This window comes from Falco cherrug, chromosome 16 (genome assembly GCF_023634085.1).
Source record: "Falco cherrug isolate bFalChe1 chromosome 16, bFalChe1.pri, whole genome shotgun sequence".
Lineage (NCBI taxonomy): Eukaryota > Metazoa > Chordata > Aves > Falconiformes > Falconidae > Falco > Falco cherrug.
Window position 1 is genome coordinate 4,810,958 of NC_073712.1, and position 25,251 is coordinate 4,836,208.

General features: G+C 59.3%; 2 protein-coding genes across 4 annotated transcripts; one reads left to right on the top strand and one right to left on the bottom strand.

Annotated features, from left to right (window-relative positions):
• Positions 1–129: 129 nt before the first annotated feature.
• Positions 130–17,163, bottom strand: PACSIN1 (protein kinase C and casein kinase substrate in neurons 1). Of its 3 annotated transcripts, none has more exons than XM_055728374.1 (10): positions 16,974–17,163; positions 4,863–4,995; positions 4,321–4,477; positions 3,952–4,187; positions 3,611–3,766; positions 3,299–3,474; positions 2,869–2,989; positions 2,661–2,785; positions 2,187–2,380; positions 130–1,835 (listed from the first exon to the last, which is right to left on the bottom strand). In XM_055728374.1, exons 2-10 carry the CDS (start codon positions 4,923–4,925, stop codon positions 1,726–1,728), a joined length of 1,338 nt encoding a protein of 445 aa, XP_055584349.1. In that variant the 5' UTR covers positions 4,926–4,995; positions 16,974–17,163; the 3' UTR covers positions 130–1,725. The 3 variants fall into 3 exon arrangements, with proteins under 3 accessions (XP_055584349.1, XP_055584350.1, XP_027672356.2); XM_055728375.1 differs by lacking the exon at positions 16,974–17,163 and adding an exon at positions 11,153–11,293; XM_027816555.2 differs by lacking the exon at positions 16,974–17,163 and adding an exon at positions 5,235–5,353.
• A 1,079-nt stretch (positions 17,164–18,242) lies between these two features.
• Positions 18,243–24,562, top strand: RPS10 (ribosomal protein S10). Its single transcript, XM_055727979.1, has 6 exons — positions 18,243–18,365; positions 19,406–19,555; positions 20,041–20,212; positions 23,466–23,543; positions 23,934–23,989; positions 24,474–24,562. Exons 2-6 carry the CDS (start codon positions 19,406–19,408, stop codon positions 24,513–24,515), a joined length of 498 nt encoding a protein of 165 aa, XP_055583954.1. The 5' UTR covers positions 18,243–18,365; the 3' UTR covers positions 24,516–24,562.
• The last annotated feature ends 689 nt before the right edge of the window (positions 24,563–25,251 follow it).

A 25,251-nucleotide genomic window follows, 5' to 3' on the forward strand; every position in this document is an offset into this window, starting at 1 on the left:
AAGGACGCTTACAGAGCTCAGTTATTTTCGCTTGCTGCTTTTTGTTGTATCCACGGTAATACAATCACGAGATATATATATATATATATTATATATATACTTCTTAAATTACACAATCAATGTACAAAAAACCGGGGTGCATTGCTGAGACAGGTGGTTGGTTGGGTTTTTTTCTGACTTTTTTTTTTCTGGTTGTTTATTTTTTTTCCTATTTGCGTACCTAGCAGGGGACGTTGGGCTGGGTGGCTGTCACCCACCGTGCCCAGCACATGGTGCATCTCCTGCCTCTGCGAGAACACTTGATCCCCGAGGCCAAAAAATTCACGAACCAACGGAGGGGGTAGGAGAGGAGCGTGCAGGAAGGTGATGGCATCAATGCTGCTAAGTAAGGGTGATGGTGTGGAAAAAAATGAGAGATGAGCCATAGGGAAGAGCTCAGGATGGAAAATATGCCTGGGGCAGCGGGGTTGGGGTGACCGTGCTGGGCGGCAGCACCCATGGGTGCTGAGGGGATCCCGTCCATGCTGTGGCCCATTGCAGAGCCCAAGCGCAGGAGGGGTAGAGCCCCTTGGGGAAAAGCAAAGGGCAAAGGCTGCAGCCGTTCCCCTGCTTTGGCGTGTCTTGTTCTCCACCGTCCTCACCAGGCAGCCGCTTTGCTGCCCAGGTGGGGTCTGCTGCCTGCACCAAGCCCTCCTCATCCTCCACCTGGCTGCGGGTCCTGCTGGCACTGTGCAAGGCTGGACGGTGCTTGCCTCCATCCCTGCTCTGCTCCTGCCTCTCTTCAGGATGGGGGAAGATGGGGACCGTCCCCAGCAGCATCCAGGCTGGTCCCCGCTGCCCCAGGCTGGGTGTGAAGGTGCTTCCAGCAGCGTTGGGCTGCGATGGCTCCTGGGAGCGCTGGATTTTAGGGCCATCTCACCCTGGATCTGGTGTGCCTGGATAACTGCCCTCACGAAGGGCAATGCTGCTCCCTGCAGCACACACCGGGCATCAGCTCGGGAGCCTGCGCCTGCTCCAGACACGTTGACAGCCCAGCCATGAGGAGGAGGAGGAGGAGGAAGCTGAGGAGATGCCACCAAGCTCCATGGCAGGGCTGGTCCCACCACACCCGGACATCTCCATCTGCCACCATCCTTGCCCAGGGACCTGCCTGCGGATGGGGCCGGGTGGCCGTGGGGCAGGAGGGGACATTTGTCCCCTTCCAGTGGGGAGGGAGGATGAACCAGGGAGAAGAACATGGAAACACCAAAAAAATTGGTGTCGGACTCCAATCCCTCTCAGGTTTTTTTGGGGTGAATTTGATTGGTCCCAGGAGCATCAGCGCCGTGCATTTTGGAACAGTTCCAGCCAATCAGAAGGCGGCTCATGATTTCAGTATCTTTAAAAACCAACCAATCAGGAGCTCTCACTGGTTGGGCTTCAAGATCTTGAGGTATCGGCTTTTTTCGCTCGGAAAAAAAAAAAAAATAAATCAACTAACGTAGACGAACGGACAACGTCATCTTTCGCTTCACGTTATCTTAGAAGAAGAAGAAAGCGACTATGCAAAATACTCTTCGGAGACAACTCTTAAAAAAATAAAAGCTTGGTCGGAAAATATGTCTGAATCTCTAAGTGTGAGGAGTGAAGGACCAGACGGCAAGATGGCTGGTTGGCTGGTGGAGAGATGGAGACAACGGAGGGTGGTTTTATCTGCTGACGGCAACGAGGAGCACACCACAAGACTTAGATTGCCTCCACGTAGTTGGCAGGGTAGAGACCTAGTTGCCCGTTGTCCAAGCGCCCTTTGCACCACCCTTGCTCGTCTTCTTCACCGAGTTTGGTTAGTTCATCACCTGGAGAGGAAGGTGGAAAGGGGAGAGCTCATTGCAGGTGGTGGAGCTTCTTCTACCACCCCGTTTCTCCCTTGGATGGAGCTGCTGAGTGTTTCTAGGACTGATGCTGAGCACCCCAGTTTGCAGGGTAGAAAGAGAAGGGGTGACCCATGAGACCTCATGTACCCTGTCCCACCACCTCTCCGGTCCCACCTGGGTTTGGGTTCAGCTTGTGCCTTCCCCTCTCTGCCAGTTCAGCTTTTTGGAGGGCTGGGATAAGTCAGAAATTGAGGGATTTCACACCAAAATGTGGGCGACCCGCAGCTCCGGCAGGCGAGCGCTGGCTGACCCAGCACCACTGATGGACTGTACCTGCTTTGAAGCTGAGCTCATCCTGCTCCTGCCCGTCGTAGTCGTACAGAGCCCGCACCCGCACGCCCTTCCCCACTGACTCCTCATCGAAGGGGTTGGTGCCGCCATTGGCCTCGCTGGTGTTGAAGGAGTTGCTGCCTTCGTCGTCGGACCACTCGGCGCTGTAGGTCTGCCCACGGTCGTGGCTGCTCACGCTGGGGTGGGGGCGAAGGAGGGAGAGGGGCTGTCAGAGCGGGCGGGGGGATGGCGGGGTGCTGTGCTGCCAGGAGGACGCCGCAGCTTTCCCGAGGTTACAGGGGAGTGGGAGCTGCAGCGACCACCCCACTCACAACAGCCCAGCAAGGCACAGAGAGGGGACAGAGCGTAACGGTGGCTGTCACCCAGGAAAGCCCACATCCCCTTGCCTGTCCCCACAGCGCTGGCAATGTTTGCACAGACAAACGCCATGCCGCTCCCCTCCTCACCGCCCCTCACCTCCCACGCTCGCCCGCCAGTGCCCCCGTCTCGCCCGTGCTGCTGGTGTTGGTCAGGGTCACCCCCTCGCCCTTCTTCTGCTTCTCCTTCCGTGTTATCGTGTGCGTCAGGTCCGGGTTCCACTCCTGCAAGCACAGAGCAACCAGCCCCTGAGCGCCCAGCTGCCCCGTGGGGCTGCCAGCACCCTGGCCAGGGTGCCCAGCCTCACCTCAAACTGGGGCCAGTTCATGGGCATCCCAGGGCCACTGGTGCTGCGGAACCACCGGAGATCCTCCTGCGCATCCGAGAGGCGGATGGTCTGCTCCAGCTCCCGGTAGACGTTGGCGTAGCTGCAGGGAGAGACGTGGGTCAGGGTGCTGCAGGTGGAAGAGGGGTGACCTGGGGATGGGGTGGGGACGTGCCCAGGTTGTGTCACCTCCTACGAGGCACTGGGGAGCACCTGGCTCCTGTGCAGCCCTCCTGCCACTTTGGTACCTCTTAGTGACCATCATGTTGGCTAGAAACCCCTCTTCCTTGTATTGCGGGGGCTGGGCTGTGCTGGAGGCACTTGGTCCCTCCAGAGCTTGGTTTGCTTTCCAGGCAGTGCAAGGAGACCTCACACAGGCACTTTCTGCCCAGCCAGACCAGGAGGCACCTACCTGCTGCTCTCGGCCAGGTTCAGGTGCCTCTTGATGTCCAGCAGCACTTCCTTGAGGAAGTTGAGCCTCTTCTCCTCAAACTGCTGGCACTGCTCAAAGACCTGCTCCATGCTCTCGATGTACTGCGGGGTGCACTTGTTCAGCTCGTCCAGCACCTTCTCGTACTTCTCCTGAGTCTGCAAAGGCACAGGAGGGTATCGGGGTTACACCTCAAGCACCCCAGAGGGTGCTGAGAGGGTCCGGTTTGTGGACCACCACACTGGGGAGCCCAGATTGAGCCTCTGTGGGTGAAATCAGAGCAGCCGCTCGCACCTTTTGCACGTCTTGCTTGCACTTTTCCACTTTGTCCTGGAGCTTCTTCTGCTGCTCGGGGGTGTTGGACTGCTCCGCCTTGCTGTTGGCTTCCCGGGTCATGGCCAGCTTCTCCTCCTTGCACGCCAGGTGGTAGGCTTTCTTAGCTGTCTCTAGCTGTGGAGAGGAGAGGAGAGAGGAGAGGAGAAGACGGATGTCAGAGTAGCAGTCACAGCAGCAGTCACAGCCCCCTGCCCATCCCTCTGCTGCAGGGAGCTGCCACCTGGCTCTCCCAGCCTGGACAGGGCACCCAGAGCTGGAGCTGGGAGATGCTCCAGGACATGCTGCGCTTCTCCTCTCACCTCCTTGAGCTTCTTGGCCCAGGGTTTCTGGGCTTTCCGGAAGCCATCCTCAGCCTCCTTGGCCTCCTTGAAGCCTCCCATGATCTGCTTGTGGTAGGCGTCCTTCTGCCAGTTCTTGACCTTCTCGAAGTCATCGTTCAGCAGGCTGTTCTTCACCTCCTGGTGCAGCTCACTCACCTTGTCCGCCTCTGTCATGATGGCACCCCATGCCTTCTCCAGGCTGCCATACTGGGGACCTGGGGGGCAGAGGGGACAGCCAAGTGTCACTCCACAGCCCTTACCCTCTCCGCCTCTATCAGATGATACCTCTGATCAGATATCAGAGATCCCCTCCCCAGTGCACGGGGACCCATGGGGAAGCCATGGTACCTTTCTCAATGAGCTGCCTCCACCGCTTGGACCAGTCAGTGAGCTGCTGGGCGTAGGACTTCTCGATCTTGGCCCGCTCGTGCACACAGTTCATGAGGTCATTGCAGAGCCGGTGCCCGTCATCAATCCGCTTCACCGTGCGTTTGTAGTTCCCCACCTGGGATGGGGATGGCGATGGGGATGGGGACAGGCAGGTGTGGGAGCTGTGGCCGGATTGCCCAGCTCAGCCCCAGCTGTCCTGGGGTGGGGACAAGGGGGGCACTGGCCACTTTGGGGGTGCAGGGATGGTGCTTTTGTCTTGGGGGTGCTCAAACCCAACTCCTTTTGGTCCCCTCCACTGCTCTGTGCCCCTCGGGGACAGCTGAGGTTGAGACCTCCAGCACAGCCAGCTCAGACACCCAAACCACCATGGCAGGGATGCCTGCAGGCACAGCTCACTGCGGGAGGGGAGGGCAGCATTGTCCCCCCCAGCCTGGGGTACACCCTGGGATGCAGTGACAGTGGCAGGGGCCCCGCGGGAGGAGAGGACAGCCAGGACTCACCTCCCAGAAGCTGTCAGTTGTTTCCTCCGCCGTCGCTGCTGACTCGTCGTAGGAACCCGACATGGCTCCCGGCGCTGCCTTGGGCGTCAGTGCGGGTGCTGGGTGGCTCTTGGGCAAACACCAGCCTCATGCACTGAGGGGAGAAGAGGGGGGAGTCATGGGGGGGGGGGGGGGGTGAGCAGGGGACCCCCATCCCTCCTGCCCACAGCGCTGCAGGACAAGCATCTGGCTACAGGGGATGGCGATGGGGATGGTGCCCATTCCAGCTCTGGACTCATCCAGTGCCCACCACGCGCCACCCCCTTGGTGCCATCCAGCCCCCACAAAGGCAGCTGTGCTGGGTGCTGGGAGGGAGGATCGTGGGGAGCTCACCGGCCGGGGGCCTGGCTCAGCACCACGTTCCCTGGGGAGCTGCTGCACGAGGGGCCATGGCAGGGCTGTGGGAGGGATGCAACGCCTGAAGAAATTCTCGTCCTGATATTCCACCCTAATCCATCCTGATCTTCAGAAAAACGGCATCCCCGGAGCGTCACGTGGCCCCGCTGCATGGCTTAACCCTTTGCCGCTTTGCCGAGAGCCAGGACTGGGAATGGGGATGGTGGGTGACATCGCATGCAGACGGAGAGGGGACCATGGTGGCCAATGAGCATCTTCGTCATCCCCATCCTGCCCGGGATTTGGACAGTGCTCCCACAGAAAAGCACTGGGCCTGTACTGCATAGCATCTGCCACCGGGATGGGGACAAAGTGGCCATGAACTGCCCCAGTTTTCTCCTGCTTTGTCCCCAAAAGGGCTGCGGGAGCGGGATGTGGCCATGATCCCTACATACCAGCCCTTCACCTGGGCAGGTGGAGCAGGCAGTGGGAGACCCGGCCGCCTTCATCCCCCCCTGCACCTGGGAGAGGGCAGTGGGGTGGGAGGGCAGGGCTGGGGGCACGGGGTCCTGGTGCCCTGGTGCCCACCCGTGGGGGATAGTCGGGTGCCCACGCTCTCCAGCTGTGCACACAGCTGGCTGCAAGGAGCCCAGGGGCCAGGGCAGGGCATGGTCCCAGGAGGATAGGGGGCCGAAACGGTTACTGGAGCGCGGCACAGGGCTCGCTGTGCTGGAACTAACAGGGCCTGGCAGGGATTTAGTGATATAACCAGGGAGGCACCAATCCCCGCCGCCCTCCCCAGCCAGTTAAAAATAAACGCGTGACTGTCCCTCGCTCAGCCGCCGAGACGCAGATGGATGGGGGACCGCGGTGGTGCGCAGTGCCAGCACCGTCCCCCCGCAGCCGGCAGCACATGGCACCCACGCCTGCCTGGCACCCACGGCACAACCACTGTCCTCCCCACCCGTGAAGGTGCCCAACCCAAACACCCACGGGCTGAGCACCCGGTGGCACAACCCCCAGGGGACCCCGCAGGGCTCTTTGCTTCACTGCAGAGGCTGCGCTGGCACAGCAAAGGCATCCTTGGGGTGACAGCCCCAGCCTGGAGCCGGGAAAGGGACTCTGGAGGGTGGAACGCGCCCACAGCCGGGTCTACCCTGGGACCCATGGGTGCGTGGGCCAGCCCCCACCCAGCCCCCAGCAGCCGAGGCAGTGGGGCACTGCGGGACGTGGCTGCCGCAGCTCCTGCTCCTCACCATTACCTGGTCTGAGCTGCAGCCCAGGGGTTATTTTTGGCTCTGCATCACTTCCCAGCTAACCCTGCCGCCTTGTTGCCTCTCTCCTACCGCGCACCCCCATGCACAGCTGTCCTCGCACCCCCCCACACGCGCGTGTGCCCCCCGCCCCGCTGGGCCACGCCGGCTGCGGGCACAGCACGTGCCAGCCCCATGCCCACTGCCCCAGCCCCGCCAGCGCAGCCCATCGCTTCGCATCGAGGCGGCTGGCGGTGATGCCGGGTGCCCGCAGTGCCAGCGGCTAAGCCGCGGCATGGCGAGCTGCCAGCCCCAGCCATGTGCTGCCGCTTTGGCACTCACAGCCGAGGGGGGGGCTTCGCTTCCCTCCCCCCAGCCCCACATTTCCACAACATTGCCAAAGAGAAGCCGCAGAGCATTTGGCATCGAGTGATGGTGAAGTTTGGTCCCGGCTCCTGCCCCTGCGTGCCCCTGGGTTGCTCCCACAGCAGCCGCCCCCCTGCATCTCGCTCCCCATCAGCCTGCTGGGCGCTGAGCACTGCCACAGCTCAGCTCACCCCTGACCCTGCGCAGGCAGGAGGCTGCTGCAATGCAGAGGGCTGGCGCTGCCGACGCTGCTGGCACGGGCAGCTGCCCGTAATCCCACAGCCGGCAGCCCTCGCCAGCGGTGTTCTGACCCCAGGCAGGCAGGGACAACCCGGGTTTGTTGTCCCCTGCCCATCGCTTTGGGCCAGCACTGCTCCAGCATCTGCGGTGCCATCCTCCCACAGCTCCCCAGCACCCGGCAAGGGTGAGAGGGACAAGCCAGGTCCCCCAGGGGGGTCAGCTGAGCCCCTGCCTCTCCTGGGTCCCTTTGCCTTTGCTGTAACATCACCATTAAATGTGCAAACCCCCAGTGCGGCAGCCTTGGGGTGCGCTGTTGGATGGGGGTGCCCCATCCTGGGCCTTGGGGTCCCTGGTGAGGTGCCAGGCACCAGCCCCGGCCCCGGGGAGGCTGCGGCGGGGTGGCACGTTGCTCTCCCTCCAGGTTTCTTGGTTGCCCTGGCCCCAGCACCCCTGCTACAGCCAAAAAGCAGGGATGGGGACGTGATACTGGGAACAGGCAGCTGCCTGCATGTGTCCCCTTCCTGCCTGCTTGCACATCGCCTGAGCCTGGTGGGGACCAGGGCTTGGAGGGGCTGCAGACCTCCTGCTGTGGGTTCTCCTGCTGCCAAGAGCCCTTTTCCAAGGCAGGATGGTGGCGGATAAGCTGCAAGGAGGGGAGCAGAGCACAGAGCGAGCCTGTGTCCCATCCCCGTCCCCATCCCCTGAGGCAGGAGTGTCACACTCATGGTAACCATGCATGAGCCCTGCTGTGGGAGGGCAAGTGCTACCGGGGGGAGTCGGTGATTGATTATTGGTGAAGGCATCCAGGGAAGGGAGAAGCCATGCTGGCAGCTGCGCTCCATCTGCAAGAATCAGAGCAAGCAGGGAGCTCCCCGACACCAACCCCGAGCACAAACCGATGCAACGCACGACATTTCCCTGGCGCAAACCCTTCCACAGCTGCAGCATCCTGACACGGAACCGCAGCCTGGCCCGGCCAGTGCTGCCCGAGCCGAGGGTGCTGGGGACCCTCGCTTGCCGGAGCGTGTTTGCTGGGGACGGGATGGTAATTTGCTGCACACTGTTGCCTTGTAGTTACCCGGGGGCTCCCGGCAGTAAAGCCGAGGCTCAGCAGTTGGAAAGGACCCAATGGTCTGAGCCAGTTTTATTGCAATTAAACACTGGGACAGATCTGGCTTGTCAAACCAAACCATCCATGGGGTTGCAATATGAAATATTTGCTATGGTTTGGCTTCTTTTGTAAGCACGTGAGGCTGAGGATGAGTGCAGGGGTTTAGGGGGAGGAAGTCAGCACGGGGTTCAGGTTTTTGGCCACAGGGAAGGTCATTTGCTCTCCCTTATCTTGGCACAGGGCTGGCCGAGGGTCTGTTGGAGGGGTGCAGCATCAAATAGATGCCACCACGACACACCACTGCTACCACCACATGAAAACCACTCGTGGCAAAAACAAATGGACCAGAAACGGCCAAGAAAACCCAGGGGAGCCTGGTAGCAGCATCTCCCACTGCACCGCGGCACCCCCAGGGCTGCTGTGCTGCTGCATCAGCCGCCAACCTCAACGCCGCATCCACCGCGGGTACCAATGCCCACGTGCTGCTCCTGTTATGGGCAAGTAGGGGGGACGAGATGCCCCCGGCACGATGGCAGGTCCTCGGGCGAAGCTGGTGACACCGGTGTGCTTTGCAAGAGGCTTTGCAGCTGCAGGAGCTGCCGTCTGGTTCGGGTTTGCTGCTCAGCTTTGACCCAGCCGCGTGGCTGCGGGTTTCCCACTGGAGCGGGGCTGATCTGTGCAGCCCACGGAGCTGGGGCAGGGAAAGGTGGGGCTGTCGAGGGGCACAGCCAGGGAGCAAGGAGGGCACAGGGGTTTGGCTGTGGGATGGCTGAACCTTCTCCCGCGCCTGAGCCGATGTGGACCCTGTGAGGAAACGGTTAAGTGGGTGCTGCTGATTCACGCTGGCAGCTGTGGTTCCCGGAGGCAGGAGAAGAGCCGAAGCCAGTGCTGAGGGCTGAGCAGCCTGGAAGGTGTGAGCGACCTGAACACCCATCCTCCCCCCTCAATATCAAACCCAGCTCAAGGCCAGGCAGGAGGTGAGCCTGGACCCTTCCCAAGCCGCCGGCTCCATGCCAGCAGCCTGCAAACAGTTCACGCCAGGGCCCCATCCTGCATCCCACTGCAAAACCCCTCTGGCTGCAGCACAAGCAGGGGCAGAGCCCTGGGGCAACCAGCCAAACCGTGGCCAGAACCGTGGCCAGATGGGAGGGGACGCGTGTGTCCCCCGTATGGCTCGTGCTTCTCCATGGGATTCTGGCCAGGGCAGCTCCGTGCTGCTGGCTTGGACCCGGTGCACAGCACGAGGTGGCTCCGAGGGCGGCAGGTCCCCGGAGGTGGCACAGTAGGTGACAGTGGGAAACTTCTGGGAGCCACTTTTCCAACGAATCCTGTTTGGGATGCGCCTGTGGCAGCCACCTCATTTCAATCGGGGTCATCTGCATTGACCGGGGGGGGGGGGATCTGAGGATTGGCCGGGGGGGCATTCAGCTGCAACAGGGGCTGCAACAGGGACTTGCTGGAGGACCCTGCCAGGTCAGGGCTTGCAGGCTCCCCAAAGCTGGAGCATTTGCAAAGGAGGTTCAATGATCCAGGAATATTACCGGGAGCCACATGTCGCACCTGCAGACGGGGGGGGGATGACACCCACCTCGCTGGCCAGGGTGGGGGCCACGTGCCATAGGTGCCACCAGGTTGCAGGAGCATTTGCTCCAAGCCCTGGCAGCAAACGGTTTTGCATTTTGTGCACACTCTGCAGAAACCTTCCCCGTCCTCCTGCGCTCCCCAAAGTTACCCCACTCCGAGCACAGGGCACCCATCAAAGTCTTCTCAAGATTTTTTGAGCCTTGTGTAAAGATTTCTGGAAATATGCGTGGCGTTTGCAGATAACGCAAGCGTTTCTCTCCAGGGGAGCTCGCAGCCCAGCTCAGGTACAGTGGATGTGCCGGGAATGTGGATGGGCACCACGGTGAGGTGCAGGAGCAGGGTTGTTGACCCCATGCATGTGTGCTCAGGCCTGGGGGAGACGGGGCTCAGCCACAGCTTGTGGGATTTTGACGTGTCTTCCAGCTCTGCAGCTTTTCGCAGCCTGCCGCCTTAGCTTGCCACTGTAAACAAGGATGCTCGGACTCTCGAGCAGGGATTTTTGCGGGTCCCAGGAGCAGGGCTTAGGCAAGAATCCAAATTCGAGGTTCGCAATTAAACCAAGAAGTAGCAAACAACAGTGGCGGAGGATACGGCGGTGCCATCCCCTCACTTCTGCATTGGGGAGGGGGGAGACCAGAGCATCACGTGCTGCCAGGGGGTGGGGGAGGGTCCCGTCCTCAGTACCTTGGCGGGACAGACCTGGGGCTGGTTGGGGACAGGAGGTGAACAGGGGTGCCAGGAGCAGGGCAGTGTGGAGGGGACAGCGGGATTTTGGCTGTCTGTGACGGGCAAAGGAGACTTGGAGCCAGAGGGGGCTCCAAGAGGGGGTAGGAAAGCAGGGGGATTGGGGGGGGCAAGCGGTAATCTGGGGTGCCAATGGCAAAAGGAAGGGCTTCAGGGATGGGGGAAGGCACTCATTGGAGCAGGGGGCCAGCGATGACATGGACGGCACAAGTTCCCCCCCATCATTTGCAGCTGGGGAAACTGAGGCACAAAGCCGCGAGTGCAGCAGCGTCGCAGAGCGGGTGTCCCTTGCCCCAGCACCCTGTCGGACACACAGGGGGGGTGAAGGTCATGTCCCCCCCCCAGCCTGCCCAGCTTGCAGAAGGGACCAGGGGACACTGTGTCCTGCCAGGGGGGTGCAAACCTACACCATACTGCCCAGTCCTTGCCCAGCATCCCCCCCTTCTCTCTCTCCACCCCCACAAGCGACCCAGCATCCCACACCCCCACTGCCCCCCCCCCCGCACCCCCATTCCCACCTGCGCAGAGGCCCCACGCAGCCCCCTCCCCACAGGGTACCCCCCCGGCGCCCCTTCCCAGGCTGCCCCCGGCAAAGCCCCGCGGGGGCTGGCGCTTACCTGGGCCGGGCGGCGGGGGCCGCGGGGGCCCGGGGGGGGCACGGCGGGCCGGGCTGCGCTGCGCTGCGCTGCGCTCCGCACCAGCCGGGCAGCAGCGGCGGCGCGCACGGCCGCGGGAGCGCGCCCTGCCTGCAGCCTCCCGTTGCCATGGCAACCGGGGATGGAGCCGCTGCCTGCAAAGGTTGCAAAAATCATCGGGGGTGGGGGGGTGGGGGGGTGGATAGAGGCGGGGGATTGGGCACACAGCCCCCCAGTTGACCTGCACCCAGCCTGCCCAGGGCGCAGCACCCCATGCAGAGGGGTAGCCCTGTCTGGTGGGTGCTGAGCACCCACCTGGCACCGGGGGCAGGTGCCTGGGGACTGTGCTGTGGGTGAGGGTCTCCGCATGACCGCGGGGGGGCCAGCAGCGGGGGGCTGGAAGGGGCTGGCAGTGGGGTGCCAGGACCCTGCGGTCAGGTGCCTGTGGGTGTCTGGCCCCAGCAGCGCTGCCTGTCACTGCAGGACTCTGTCAGGGCCACAAACAGGCTCCTTCATGCTGGGGGGCTCTTTGGGGAGCTGAGTGAGGATACCCCGGGGTCCTCATCCTGCTGCTCCTTGGGTCCTTGTCCCTCCTTGCACAGGACAGGACAGAGCAATGCACTCCCTCCTCTCCTCCCCGGGCTCTCGGCCACCTCCACGGTCCCAGGAAGGTGCTGTGGGGGGGGGGTTAGGGCTGAGCTGCAGCTTTTGCAGAAACAAACACCCCAAAACGCCTTCAGACAGGCAGCCGGTGCCGCCTCCTTGCCAAATGTGCCAGCTGGGAACAGGCTGGCGGGAGAAGCAGGAAGAATCCTTCCCACCCGGGGAGGCTGGGCAGGAGGGGTGACAGGGACTGCACCCCCCCTAAGGCTTCTTGGAGGCCAGGGAGCCCGGCAGCCCCCTCCCCACTGCCATCTGCCCCCACCCGAGCCCTGGGGGTTCGGCCCAGGGTCACCAGGGCTTAGCACTGGATGGGGGTCCCAGGGGGGAGCAGGAGGCTGGAGCCCTCCCACCCCCCAGCCGGTGCTTGTGGGGAGCTGGGAGGATGCGGGTGAGGGTGGAGACAGGCTGTCCCCCTCCAGCTGTCCCAACGCACCGCGCCTGCATTTCCCCAGCTCACGGGTGATGTCAGGGAAATTAAAAGCCGGCAGGAGACGAGCGCTCCCAGCCAAGTAACCGAAGCTGCCCACAGAAGCTGCCGTAATGAGGCTGCCAGGCCGCTGCCGCCGGGATCGGGTTGCCCAGAGAATGTGACCCAGTCCCGGGGGGCTCCGCAGGCCTCCAGCGCCGGCTCAGCTTTCCCCTAACGAGCACCTTCGACTGCTTAATGAAGCTCGGTGGGGCTCACCATCCTGCCTGCCTTCCGGCTCCTTCCAGCTTTGTGCCATCCGAGCTTGTCTTCCCCCCTCACCGACAGACAGGAAGGCACCCGAAATATTTCATGCCCAGCTGTAGCTGGCAGCAGCGCTCAAGACCCAGGCGATCGAATGCTCCCCAACCCTGACACGGGAGTGGGGAAGGACTTCGGTCCCTGCAGGTGCAGGCAGATCTTTGCCCGTTGGCATTTCAGGGCGAGAAACCAAAGGGTGCTGATTAACTGGGTAGGATCCTTCCATGCAATGAGTTGGCAGTTCTCAGTGCAGGGTGGCTGCAGGTACCGCTGGGCTGTCCCAGCTGCCTTCTGCCCTGACAACATCCCCGCTGCAGAGAAGCAAATGTGCTCTGCATCAAGCATTGGGTGACAAACACTCTGAGTAGGGTGACAGAGGGACCTCAATGACTTGGGGCGGGGGGGGGTGTCCCAGTGCTAACAGCCCATTGCCACCCAGCTTTGTGGCAGGTGTGGTCCACACAGGTAAGATCAATTCACATCTCCTTCCCTGGCAGCTCGAGCTGCTCGGTGCTGGTAGAAGCAGGAGCCCTGCCTCCACAACACGAGGCTCCCACAACGTCAGCCAGTTCCTTCACCAAAAACTCGGCCACGATGAACTTTTCCCTGGCTCTCACCATCCCACCGCTTACTATTTCCCGCGGTAAGTCATTTCACCTTCTGTAAAATGAGTTTCCTTGTGGGAAGCAGCAGCCAGTATTGGCACGAAATAAGCCCTGATTTATCGGGCCACTTGCCGCTCTGAAATTATGGCTCTTCAAGCACCGCAGCAAACTGAGGAGCAGAGCAAACGAGCCCACACCGTGCTGGCGCAGCTGCCAGCAGCCTGCCTGCGCGGCGAGCCGGTGCGGGCAGCAGAGGAGAGAAATGCCGCCAGCTATCAGCCGCTCTGCCCATCACCCCACCACGAGTGCCAGCCTTTGCACGAATGCTGGGGGGATTTTCACGCGTGGCCTGCTCCCGTCTGCCTCCCTAGCAAGGAAAGGAAAATGAGTTTCCTAAATCATGGCAGAGCCCCTGGTTATGGTGCTTTCTGCTGAGCTGGCTGGTGTGGGGAGCAATGGGGGAGACCCCTGCCTGTGGGCACTCTGGGGGATACTGCTTGGGGGTAGGGTGGGATCCTAGCATCCTGCTCATCCTGAGCCTGTCCCTGGCCTCCTGCTGCCCCTTCCCACTGATGTCAGGGGCAGAGGAGCCTGAGCTGGGGCTTGCGGGGCTGGATGGGGCCAGTGCCCCCGTGCTTGCCCCATGCCCAGGCTGCACCCTCACCACGTTGTGCTGCAGATCCCAGGAGTCCTCTTGGGCTTGCTGGGAGAAGCAAGCACAGGGCTATTTTGCATCCTTAATTAGCAGCAGAGGATAATTGGCTGCTCTGCATCAATTACGCAGAAAGGCAGCCATTGTGGAGGGCCCCAGCATGGGGCAGGTGCTGCCAGAAACCCAACTCCTACCAAAACAATCCCCTTCTTGTCTGCTCGTGACCAGGCTTGGGGCATCCTCCAAGCCCTTCCGGGGAAGGGGATGGGGTTGGGACATAAAGGCTCCATTTTTCCTGGGAAACGGTGCAGGCAGCTGCCTGGGAGGAGCCCGTACGTATTGCCCATGGCCGCAGCGATGGTGGTGCTGGAGCTTCACCGCCTCCTTCTCCCTGTGCTGTGCCATGCCGAGGGCTGCTGGGTGCTGGCTCGGCCCCTCGGGGAAGCTGCCAGCTGGATGCGGGCTCGCCTTCCCCAAGACCCATCTGCGGAAGCGCGGCAGGGTCCTGTGTTTGCCTTCGAGGTGTTGCACAAACACCAGCCGGGCTGGCCACCCTGTGGGGACAAAGTCTGTCCCTGGGCAGAGCCGCTCGCCAAGGTCTCCTCCTTCTGCTGAGCTGTGCCAGAGGAGCCCAGCTCCATCCCAGCTCCATCCCAGCCTAGCAGCATCGCCTCCTGGCATGGCCAGGGAGACCAGCAGGGTGGGGGACACAGGATTTCCAGCAAGGGGGGTCCCACACAGAGCCAAACCCAGGCTTTGGCTCGCTGCAGGATGTGGCCCTGGTGCAGAGGCACTTCCCTCGCGTTGATGTTCCCTTCCTTGCCTGCCACTGTGCACGTCACTGATGCCTGCCAGCCGCCTTGGGCTTGCCTTCCTCAATCCCTTCGCGGTTAAATCCAGCTCCCATCCTGCTGCAGCCCCTTCAGCGGCTGCGCACCCTGGGGAGAGGCTGGAGAGGAGGGGCTCAGCGCCGGCTGAGGGGATCATGGATCAGTGCAGACCCCAGGGCAGGGTTAGCACCATCAGCTGAACCGGTAACTGATGAAATCTCCAGTTTTCTCTGGGCTCCTGCAAAGGGAACACAAAATCCCAGGAGGGGGGAAGGACCCTCAGGGCTTCAGCCAGGGTTTCAGGGTCAGGAGCCACAGCGTGGCACTGAGCTGTGGCTGGGGCCAGCAGTGCAGTCGCCCAGCTGTGCCAGCTGTGCTGCAGCAATGGCCTTGCCCCAGTTATTTGGCTTAGGGATGGGGTTTGCCTGGGGAAGGCGGCACGGGAGCCGAGGGAAGCGGGAGCAGTTCGAGGGGCTGCCAGGGCAGCTCTAATCCGTTTAGCGAAGCGCTTGCTTTGCCATTTCCAAGGCAGATGCAAGAGCAGCAAAGAGGAGATGTGGGCAGAGGCGGGCAGCGTGGCAGGACAAGGTGGGCAAAGGCAGAAGGGCAGCTCCCCTGCTCCGTGGGATGAGCCAGGAGATGCATTTCTCCCAGGGGTTGCTGCAATAGTGGCAGCATCCCAGGGGCTGCCATGCGTGCGGGGTCGTCCCCCCAGCTCCATCCCTGTTCTCTGGGAGAGGAAGAAATGAGGTGATAAAACGGTAGCAAAGCCCCAGGATGGCACCAGGCAGCTCCAGGCACCTCGGGATGTGTTGCATCCCTCAGCCCCTCCTGCCCCAGGGCTGCAACAGCCTCCAGCTCTGCCTGAGCAGCTGGAAATTTGCAGGCACAACCCCTAGGTGGGTCCGGGACCCCCAGCCCCATGCACCCCACAGGGAGCCCGCTGCTCCCTCCGGCTTCCTGGGACAGGCATCAATCCCTCTGACCACCCTGCTCACCCTAATGCACCCCCAAAACCACAGCTTTGTTGCCCCGTGTGCCTCCAGAGCTCACACCCTGGGGGCAAATAGGGGCTGGGGGGTGGGGGGGTGGGCTGAGCTCCGAGCCTGCCTGCAGCTGGGGAGGCAGAGCCCCCCGGCAGCACCCAGGCTCAGCTTAAGCCACCTTTCAGAGCTTCAGCTCCCTGCCAGCTGCTCGGGTGTCAGGGTGCCCGGCCGCGCCCCTGCGGCTGGTGGGATTAGGGAGCTTCAGGGGGGCTCTGCCGTGAGCTCAGCCCTGGAGCACCTGGGAGCTGGGCAGGGGGCTACCGGCGCAGGCTGGACCCCTTCGACCGAGGGCTTGGAGCAGGAGCCTGCGTTTCTTGCCGGGTAAGATGATGCCAAACGTGTCCCAGGGAGGTGGCGGGGGGCAAGACGAGCACGGCTGCTGCCAGCCCCCCCACCCGCAGGCTGTCCTGGCTGGGGTCCCAGCCCTCCCTTATGCATCCATAGGGGGCTGGAGGGACCCCCTGCCCTGAGCCGAGAGCAGCTGACCCAGCAGCCTGGGGGTACCCCTGGCCCCACAGTCAGTGTGTGGGGCCAGCAGGCCCTCCACCCCAGAAGTCCCCCCACCCCAGAAGCCTCCTGGGAGCCCTGGGTGGGCTCTGGCAGTGACGGGCACTGTACAGAACGGGTCCATGCGAGGGCTGGCATGTGCTGCGTCCCACCAGCCCCACGGTGCCACCTCTCATGAGACCCCAGAAGCTTTGCCCCCTGCCAGACCCCTGCCAGACCCCTGCCCAGACCCCTGCCCAGACCCCTGCCAGACCCTCATTGCCGTTTCACACCGGACCCCAGCCCCCCCCAGGAGGTGCAGGCAGCCAGGCAGGGATGTGTGGGACCCACGCTGCTTTCCTGCCCTGCCAGAGATGCCATGAGGCCAGGAAAAACAGGTCAACCCGAAATTTGAGGGGGGGGACCTGGGGTGGATGGTGGCCCCCATTCGGCACAATCTGGCAGATGTTGGAAATCACTTAAAATGGGTCACGGAGCCGCTCTGCCGGAGCAGGTTTCATTTCCCAGCAAGAAGCCACCGGCACAGGGCAGGGACCCATTTCTAGCCCACCACCAGCTGGGGACCACCGGAGGGGGGCTCGGGGTGATGGTGCTGCCAGGGTGCACCGAGTCCCAGCATCCCATCCGCCACCTGGGGACACTGCCACCGTCACCCGCCATACGCCACCGGCAACCCTCGCCGCGGCAAACCCCGGCCAACCCACCGACGCCAACCTCCCGCCTCGCCAGGAGCCGGCATGGCCCCGAACGTGCCGGCAGCGGCATGGCGGTACCTTTGGGATGTGGGGGACGCCGGGGCCTGGCTGCCTCTCGCCGGGGCTGGCTTTGCTCATCGGCTGGAAGGAAGGTCACGGCAGATGGGGAGGAGGGGGGTAAAGATCAGCGCGGGGATTAGGGAGCCATTTTTAGCCACCCAATCGCCGGCCCAACCCCACGGCTCCTTGGCCGCGCAAGGTGACAATGCCACCCTGGAGGTGGATGGCAATCAGCCGGCAGCCCCGCCTGGGCCAGCCGGTGGCCGTGACAGGGGTCCCCAGTGTCCCCAGGCTCCCCCGTGTGCTGCCAGCCCCCCTCCCCCCCTTCTCTCAGCCTCCCTTCCCCTCTCCCCACCCCGAGGGGGCTCAGGGGGGCCCCCATGGCAAAGCCCCCCAGTGACAAAGCCCCCCCATGGCAAAGCCCCCCCTGGCTCCAATGTTTCCACCATCTGCCACCCATGGAAGCCCACCTGCCGCTCCTGGGGGGCTCAAACTCCCTAGCAGGGCAGGAGCACCTTGGTCTGCCACCTCAGTCCAGCCGCCCCCCCCCCCCCCCCCGCACCCTCCCCAGAGCCACCGTGTCCCCACAGGGCCAGCAGCCTGGCTGGGGAGGGGGCGCCGGGTGGCCCCCACCTGCTGGGGGAGGTGTTTTGGGGTGCGAAGGGGATGCTGGTGACATGGTGTGACATGGAGGGGGTGACACGAGTGGGGACATGGAAGGGATGTCAAGAGTGGGAATGTGGAGGGGGTGACATGGAGGGGGTGACAGTGTGGGGACATGGAGGGGGTGACACCAGTGGGGATGTGGAGAGGGTGACAGGAGTGGGGACGTGGAGGGGGTGACATGAGAGGGGATGTGGAGGTGGTGACAGGGAGGGGGTGACACGAGTGGGGATGTGGAGGGGGTGATGTGGAGGGGGTGAGGTGGAGGGGGTGACATGGAGGGGGTGACACGAGTGGGGACACGGAGGGGGTGACGCGGAGGGGGTGACACCAGCAGGGATGAGCAGGGGGTGACATGGAGGGGGTGACACGAGTGGGGACGTGGAGGGGGTGATGTGGAGGGGGTGACACAAGTGGAGGCGTGGAAGGGCTGTCACGAGTGGGGGGGTGGAGCGGGATGTCTGTAGTAGCGACCGCAGGGGGTGACACGACTGGTGATGTGGAGGAGGTGACAAAGAGAAGGTGACACGAGTGGGGACGCAAAGGCCGGAGCGCTCCCGGCGGACGCTGCCCCCCTCCCCCGTCAGGCAGCGCCGCGGGCACCCCACGCCCCCCCCGGGGCCCTGCGCGCCCCGCTCAGGCAGCGCCGCGGGCACCCGCGCCGCCAGGGGGCCTTCGGGAGGCCGGAAGCGGCCGCGCGGCGCAGGCGCGCTCCTTTCCGCTCTTGGGCCCGCCGCCGCCGCCACGGTGAGGCCGCGCTCTGGGCCCCTATCGGTCTCGCATCGGCGCCATCCCTGGGCGGCGGCGTGGGGCCGCTGCTCGGCGGTGCCGGGAAGCCCTGGCCCGGCCCCCCGCGGGGGGAATGCCGCGGCGGGGGGGCGGAATTTAGGCCCGAGTTTGCGGGGCGGGAGGCGGCGGGGGGGCACTAGGCCGCGGGGAGGTCCCGTTACCGGGGGGGGGCAGGCCGCGGGCTGGAGAGTCCTGGGCTGGGGGCGACTGCGGGGACGAGCCGCCGCGGGACCCTTGTTCCCAGCGGTGGCACCGCGACCTTCCGCCCCGGAAGGCTGCCGTGGTGGGGTCCTCGGCCTGCCCCACGGGCTCTGCCCCGCTGGGGGCCGCCACGGCGCGGGGCCGGTGCGGGTGCTCCGCCGCTCAGCAGCTCCGCGCACGCCGCCGTGCCCTGAGACCGCAGCCTTGCGGCTCCGCGCTGCTGGGCCCAGGGCGTCCCGCTCCCGGGCCGGGAGGCATCGCCTGGAATCGAGTGTCCCCTTGCTGGGGGTGACAGTGGCAGCGTGCTTCCAGTGCGGGCTTATGGGCTCTGGGAGCGGACTGTGAGAGGCTTCCTCAGCTCCCAGGTTACTGAGTAAAGTGTGAGTTAACAGCCACGCAGGTGTCCTCGGGTCTCCAGCACCCGTGGCAGACCCAAAACACGCCTCACCCTGAGCTGTGCCTCTGCCTCACCTGTGTCGGCCCTCGTCTCTTGTTTTGACTGACATGAGAGAGTTTACAGTCTTTAATATGGTGATGTGATTTAATGTTAAGGATCAAAAGTTTGGACTGCTCAGTTTTTCCTTCACAGGAAAACAGTGGGAAGGGATGCCTAGCAGATCAGGTGCTGAAAGGTAGTTCAGGAGGTTCTTACAGGAGACAGTAATCTGGGGGGTGTTATTTAAGCGTTAGGCTTTCCGCGCAACCTCACACTTGTTACTTTATATCTTCTGGTAGACTTTGAATGCATTTATTTTAAATCAGCAGTATTTACTGTTTACTGCTTGCCTCTTGTTTAGATGTTGATGCCCAAGAAGAACCGAATTGCCATCTACGAACTCCTTTTTAAGGAGGGAGTGATGGTGGCCAAGAAAGACGTCCATATGCCGAAGCATCCTGAGCTTGTCGACAAGAATGTGCCCAACCTCCATGTTATGAAAGCCATGCAGGTACGGACGTGAGGGCGGGCAGAGGGCTGGGCTGCCGGCCAGCAGGGATCTCTGCACACGAGCTTGTTGTGTACCTCTGAATAAACATTGTCAGCCGTTACCAAATAAACCTTGTCAGACATTGTCTTGCATTTGCCTTTTCTTTCCTATTACAGTTTTTTCCCCTGTTCTGATTTTTGCAATTTCGTTTTTGATTTATTGTTCCCCACAGACCGTAGAAGTTTATTATTTTTAGGATCCACATCTCTAGCTCCGTTTTTGAAGCTATGATAACATCTGTGAGTGGTAGCCTTGTATTTTCTCACAGGGTGGGAATGATGCTGTAATTTTGTCCTGTGCATGTGAACTTTGTCTCTACGTTTTTATTCCCCGTGTACCCTTGATAAGCTCTTGTGTTCATAAAAACATCTAGTGAGGGTATTGATCAGAGAATGTTGAATGGTGATAAGGATCACACGTGAAGTAATTGAGAATTCTCCCTCTAGTCTCTGAAATCCCGTGGTTATGTGAAAGAGCAGTTTGCGTGGAGGCATTTCTACTGGTATCTGACCAACGAGGGCATCCAGTACCTGCGTGATTACCTGCACCTCCCCCCTGAGATCGTCCCCGCAACCTTGCGCCGGAGCCGCCCAGAGACTGGCAGACCGCGGCCCAAAGGTGAGCGGTGGTTGCGGGGTGGCTGCCCCAGGAGCAGGAGGAAGCGGGGAGCGAGGTTAAGCGTGTTAGCGCAGGTGTGGTGGACGGTCAGCTTCCAGAGCAGACTGGCGTGAGTCGCTGTGATTTCTGAATGTATAAACATTATTACATCAAGGAGATATGTGTAGGTTTTATTGCTTCTGTATTTGGCACTAGCCTGATGGCTGCTGGCCGACTGAAACGTTGGAGGGGGATGAAGAAAACTGTGAGATGGAGAAACGCTCAGAGTCTGGGTCTTGGCCTTGTCTGGTAACGCAAGTGGCTGGAATTCACTGAAATCAGGCCTGCCGAGACCGCAGGCTGTGGAGCGGGGTACAAATTGGTGCCTAGACACGTCTGAGGTCAGTGACAGGGGATGTCTCTTAACTGCCAGGGCTTTTCAAAACCTTTTGGAAAGGGCCGGCAGCAATCACTGGTGTTCTGTCAGGAAGATGATGTGTGCACTGTTGGTCCAGTCCAGCACATACAGAGAACCTTGTCTCTGGCTGAGTTACCCTTAGAAGAGCTGCCTGGGAGGCTGTTGCTGTAAAAGTTGAGTGGCCTTGGCTAGGACTGCTGAGATAGGGAACAGACCTGAATTCTTGCGCAGCACACGGGTGCAGGATTCAATGACTGAAAGCAAAAGCTAAGCCTGGGCACTGGATGTGCTTCACACGGGGGTTCAGCTGTCAGGTTGGTTATCTGCAGTTCTGCCTTTCATCACATAGACTTAACATGGTGTTGGGCAAGTCCTGTTATTAAAGCTGCTTTCTTTTAAAGGTTTACAAGAAATACATATGGTGTGTTGGGCTTGTAGTTCTCATCTTTTTTCTTGGTGGATTTTCTGGTTTGGGGTTTTTTTTTAGTGGGTTTTTCATAGCTTAAAGTGAAGGAGATGCTGATCAGGCAAACAAACGTGCTGCTGATACTGACTTCTTGGATTGCCTGCAACTGTCTAAAGTTTGTGTTGCAAACCTGCCTCTCTAGTCCACACAAGGCAGAAGCTATCTTTTTTCCTTGTGGATTCTTGGTATTGGCCTGTTGAATGGCTTGTGAACCATTTGATACCTTTTGTGGTATAATAGTGTGCAGTACAAGTGAACTTGAGGTGAATGTGCTGAAGCCACCATGCCCCTCAGTTCAGTTATGAAAATGTTACGGTGTACCAAACTAATAATTCAGAACAGGAAAGATGGTTACGTTGCTTGTATGCATTTAGAAACGCTCTGCAAAATCCCTTCTGCTTAGTTTTCCTAGTTTCTTGTCCTGTAGTAGAGAAGAAACAGAGCAGTGCAGAATATGGACTGCAAAATCGTCCAGGAGATCTTTGGAGACATAAAAATTTTTCGAAACTTGGAGAAAGGGGGGACAAAATTGCTGCATCCTTGGCAGAACAGCATTGCCAGGTCTCTAGGGGCAAGAAATGTCTTTGCCTTCAAGGCAGGAGATTGTAGGTCTGTCTGCCTTGTGTGGAGTTGCCTCTTGTGTTTACCAAGAATAATGTAGGATATTGTTCTGCCCTTTAGAAAGGACTTGTGTGAAAGGGGAGTCTTGCATGACAGAGCTTTTCCTGGTAGATGGTAGGAATCTACTCGTCCTGCTTCTGACCTACATCATAATCCTGTCAGCAACTACTGGATACTGCACTGGGGATGAAGGCTGTGGACACAGGGTGCTGGGGAGTTCACCTCAATCTCCTGTAACTTGTTTTTTAGCCAAACAAAACTGTAGCAGCATCTGCTTCAAAGGAGAGAGTTGCATTGGAACTAGGAAGGTGCGGTTTCTTTGATCTCTTAAGTAGCTTGGGATGTTACAAATTTTATTCTTTAGGTGCTGTGTCTATCTAAGGAGCTAAAGAAACTGCATATCTAATGGGAGGATGGGGCTTGTAGGTCCTGGCTAAAACCTGCTCAGGGTTTCTGCGGTGAGGAAGCTCCACTTTGCAGCACCGCAGCCCTTCCCAGAGCAGTGCCAGTGACCTCATTCAGTCTGCACCTTGGCAAGGTTAGCTGGTAGGGCTGCACGTACTGTCGCTTTCTGTGGTGTTTCTCCGTGGACTACCTGCCTTAGGCTGCAGCAGACTAGGGCTGACAGAGGCGTGTGTGGATGGTGGTGCAGAACTCAAGGTCTCCTGGAATTTTGGGGCCTTTTCTCGTGCTTCCATGCAGTGCTACTGACTGGCTCAAGTAAGTCTTGGTGCAGAAGCTGGAACAGTTGGGCTAAATCAGGTTTTAGGCTGCTGTGTATTTGATGCAATTTGTGTCTGTTACAGATGTAATTTGACTGACTGAAATCAAGGACGGACAGATCTGCAGTTTAAAAAATAAAAATTTTGTTGGCTGTGGGATGTGCTGTAATGGTTTAACCTGACAGAAAGGAAGGATGTAGAAGCACATGTAGGATAAGTGAATCTGCACATCCGTGGGTAGTGTTTCTCTTTGTTAATAAAGGCATCTATTGTAAGAACTGGCTTTTTGGGGGGAAAAACTAGTGCCTATAGTATAAATCAAGCCTGTAGAAGTGCATGATTCGTGATTCTTGCCCAAGACCGCTAGTAGACTGTGGTGCACCAGGCAGCAACTGCCCCTAAGTGTGTCTTGCTGCCTGAGCGTGAAGATCGTGGCCTGGTGCTGCAGGAGTGGATTTCATCTTTGAAATGGCGAACCCCCTGAGAGTGGTGCAGGGGCTGGCAGTTCCACCCCATCTGTTTCTTTACTGCAAGTGTTCTGTTTGATGCTAATCTGAAGTTACGTAGATAATCTGCTCTTAGTTTTATTAATCTAGTCCATTGTGGAGGATTTGTGATACTGATACAGTGTGGCTGTATTTTAGCTTGGGATCAGAATGTCATGCAATTTGTGATTTAGCTATGTCAGATGTGACAGATTCCCTTGTATTCCTTAGTTTTTTTATTAGCATTATTTTGTGGCTCTTGTTTGAAGGCCAGAAAACTGTTAGGATGATGCTGTAAATTCATTTTTCACATTATTTAACTTCAGCCTGAGCACAAGCTGGTGCATTTTTGCAGATTTCACCCTTAAAGTTAAGTTCTCCTTATTACATCACTTTTTTTTGTTCAGGCTTATGTACACTGTACAAACCAAGGTGCAGCTCTGCAGGTAGGTCTAATGCTTAACTGGAGAGCTACTTTTCCACCTTGAGATGCAGGGTCACCCATGGAATGAGCTGTGTCCCAGGTAAACGGTGTGTTTGATGGTGCTGTTTCCACTTTTAGGTCTGGAAGGTGAACGCCCTGCGCGTCTTACTCGGGGAGAAGCTGACAGGGATACGTACAGACGCAGCGCCGTTCCACGTGAGTGTCCATCATGTCGCTGTATGAATATCAGGCTGACCTTGCTTTCTGTGCAGCTTATGTCTTTGGGAGGATTGTCTTCAGTATTGGCCTCCTTTCAAGAAGAAAAGGGGAAAATGAGACTCTTGGCATAGCTTAGGCATTTGCACAACAGAGTTTATCTGTATCTGCTTCCAAATGGGAGTCTTTTCTTGAATTTTGTCAAGCTGGAGGCTGGGATTTTCTCAAGAGGTGGGTTCAGTAACTCTTTAACAGTCTCAGTAATGGCTGTTTTACTTGGTGATGTTTAGCCTTAGTTGTCTTTGTTTGTAAAGCTTTGATTCCAAGCAGGAGCCGCTGTAGTTGGGGAGTGGATTCTCTGGTTAGTAACTTGTTCTTCTCTCTCCTCAGCTGGGGCTGACAAGAAGGCTGAGGCTGGTGCTGGAGCAGCCACCGAATTCCAGTTTGTGAGTATTTGCATTTGAGATTTGCCTCCTTTATTGAGGCTTTGATTAGGAGAAACTGGATAGGTTGTATCTGCCTGCTCTTCAGCGTGGCGCTTCTCAGGTGTGCGGCTGAGGTCAGGTATTTGGCTCTGGCTGTGTGAGAGGGGCTGGTGCTGTGACGGGAAGCCAGTGGCACATCTGAGAAGCGAGCTGAGGTCTCTGGACGAAATGCATGTTTTTATACTTCAGAAACAGAAGAGTTTGAGGCATGATCTGCAGAGCTGGCTAGGATGGGTTGATTTTGTTCTTAGTATTGCTCATCGGGTTAACTTGTCAGGTAGCTAGTCTCAAACAGATCAGAGTTAGACTGTGCTTGGAGCAGGGGGCACTTCTCAAAGTAATGCAAAATTGAGGAAAGACAGCTAACTGGTTTATGATTTTGGTGGTTCTTTGTCGCTGTCACTCGCTTGATACGGTGACTAATGCTCTTCCTTTTCTGTTGCAGAGAGGTGGATTTGGTCGTGGACGTGGTCAGCCTCCTCAGTAGAACTTCCTGCTCATGTTTTGTGTATAATAAAATAGGTGAAAATTCCACCTGGGTTGCATCACTGTGTCTTACTTAAGTGCATAAATCTAGAGCTCACATAGCAGGGAGGTGACTCAAATCTCTGACATGTGGAACAATAGTAGTGGACTAACTTGTGATGAGAAAACAGGTTGTAGGAGAGGAACGGTGTAGGTTTGGTGGTTGCTGACGGGGTTTTGCTAGTGTGTCGAGGTGATTCTTAGGAAGGAATGAGGAGCCTCAGTTCATAGCTCAGGCAGTTTTTCTGCTCTGCCCAGGAAGATGCTAATTTCTAGTAATTCCCAGTAATGCAGTAAAGCTGGGCTGAGCTGAGGCTGTCTTGCAGACAGAAAATTCCAGGCAGTTCTGCTGTGTCAGCCTGAGGCCTTCTGTGAGTTGGACACAACCAGCGCAGGCAGGTGAGCGTTTCCTTCACCCAGTTCTGAAATGACTGGGTTAATTAACTGTGGTTTAAGAGAGATGGGTGTTTGTGACAGGACCTGCTGTCTGGAGCTGAGGCGAAGCTGGGGTGCCCTGCAGTGCAGCCTGCCAGTAGATGGCACGCGCCAGCTAATGACGACGTGATGCTAATTGGAAAGGGTTTCTGTAGCCTGGGAAATGGTATCTTGTTCAAGGCAGCCTTAATATCACAGAAATGCTAGATACCGATCCGGGGGAAAGGAGCTCATTCTGGTCCTAGTTTGGTGTGAGGGAAATG

Coding starts and splice junctions, on each gene's coding strand:
- PACSIN1 (XM_055728374.1), bottom strand. CDS start 4,925: ATGTCGGGTTCCTACGACGAGTCAGCAGCGACGGCGGAGGAAACAACT. Junction 3,475..3,610: donor GCAAGCAAGACGTGCAAAAG/GTGCGAGCGGCT, acceptor GTGCCTTTGCAG/ACTCAGGAGAAGTACGAGAA. Junction 1,836..2,186: donor TGAGCTCAGCTTCAAAGCAG/GTACAGTCCATC, acceptor CTTCCTCTCCAG/GTGATGAACTAACCAAACTC.
- RPS10 (XM_055727979.1), top strand. CDS start 19,406: ATGTTGATGCCCAAGAAGAACCGAATTGCCATCTACGAACTCCTTTTT. Junction 20,213..23,465: donor TGGCAGACCGCGGCCCAAAG/GTGAGCGGTGGT, acceptor TTCCACTTTTAG/GTCTGGAAGGTGAACGCCCT. Junction 23,990..24,473: donor CAGCCACCGAATTCCAGTTT/GTGAGTATTTGC, acceptor TTTCTGTTGCAG/AGAGGTGGATTTGGTCGTGG.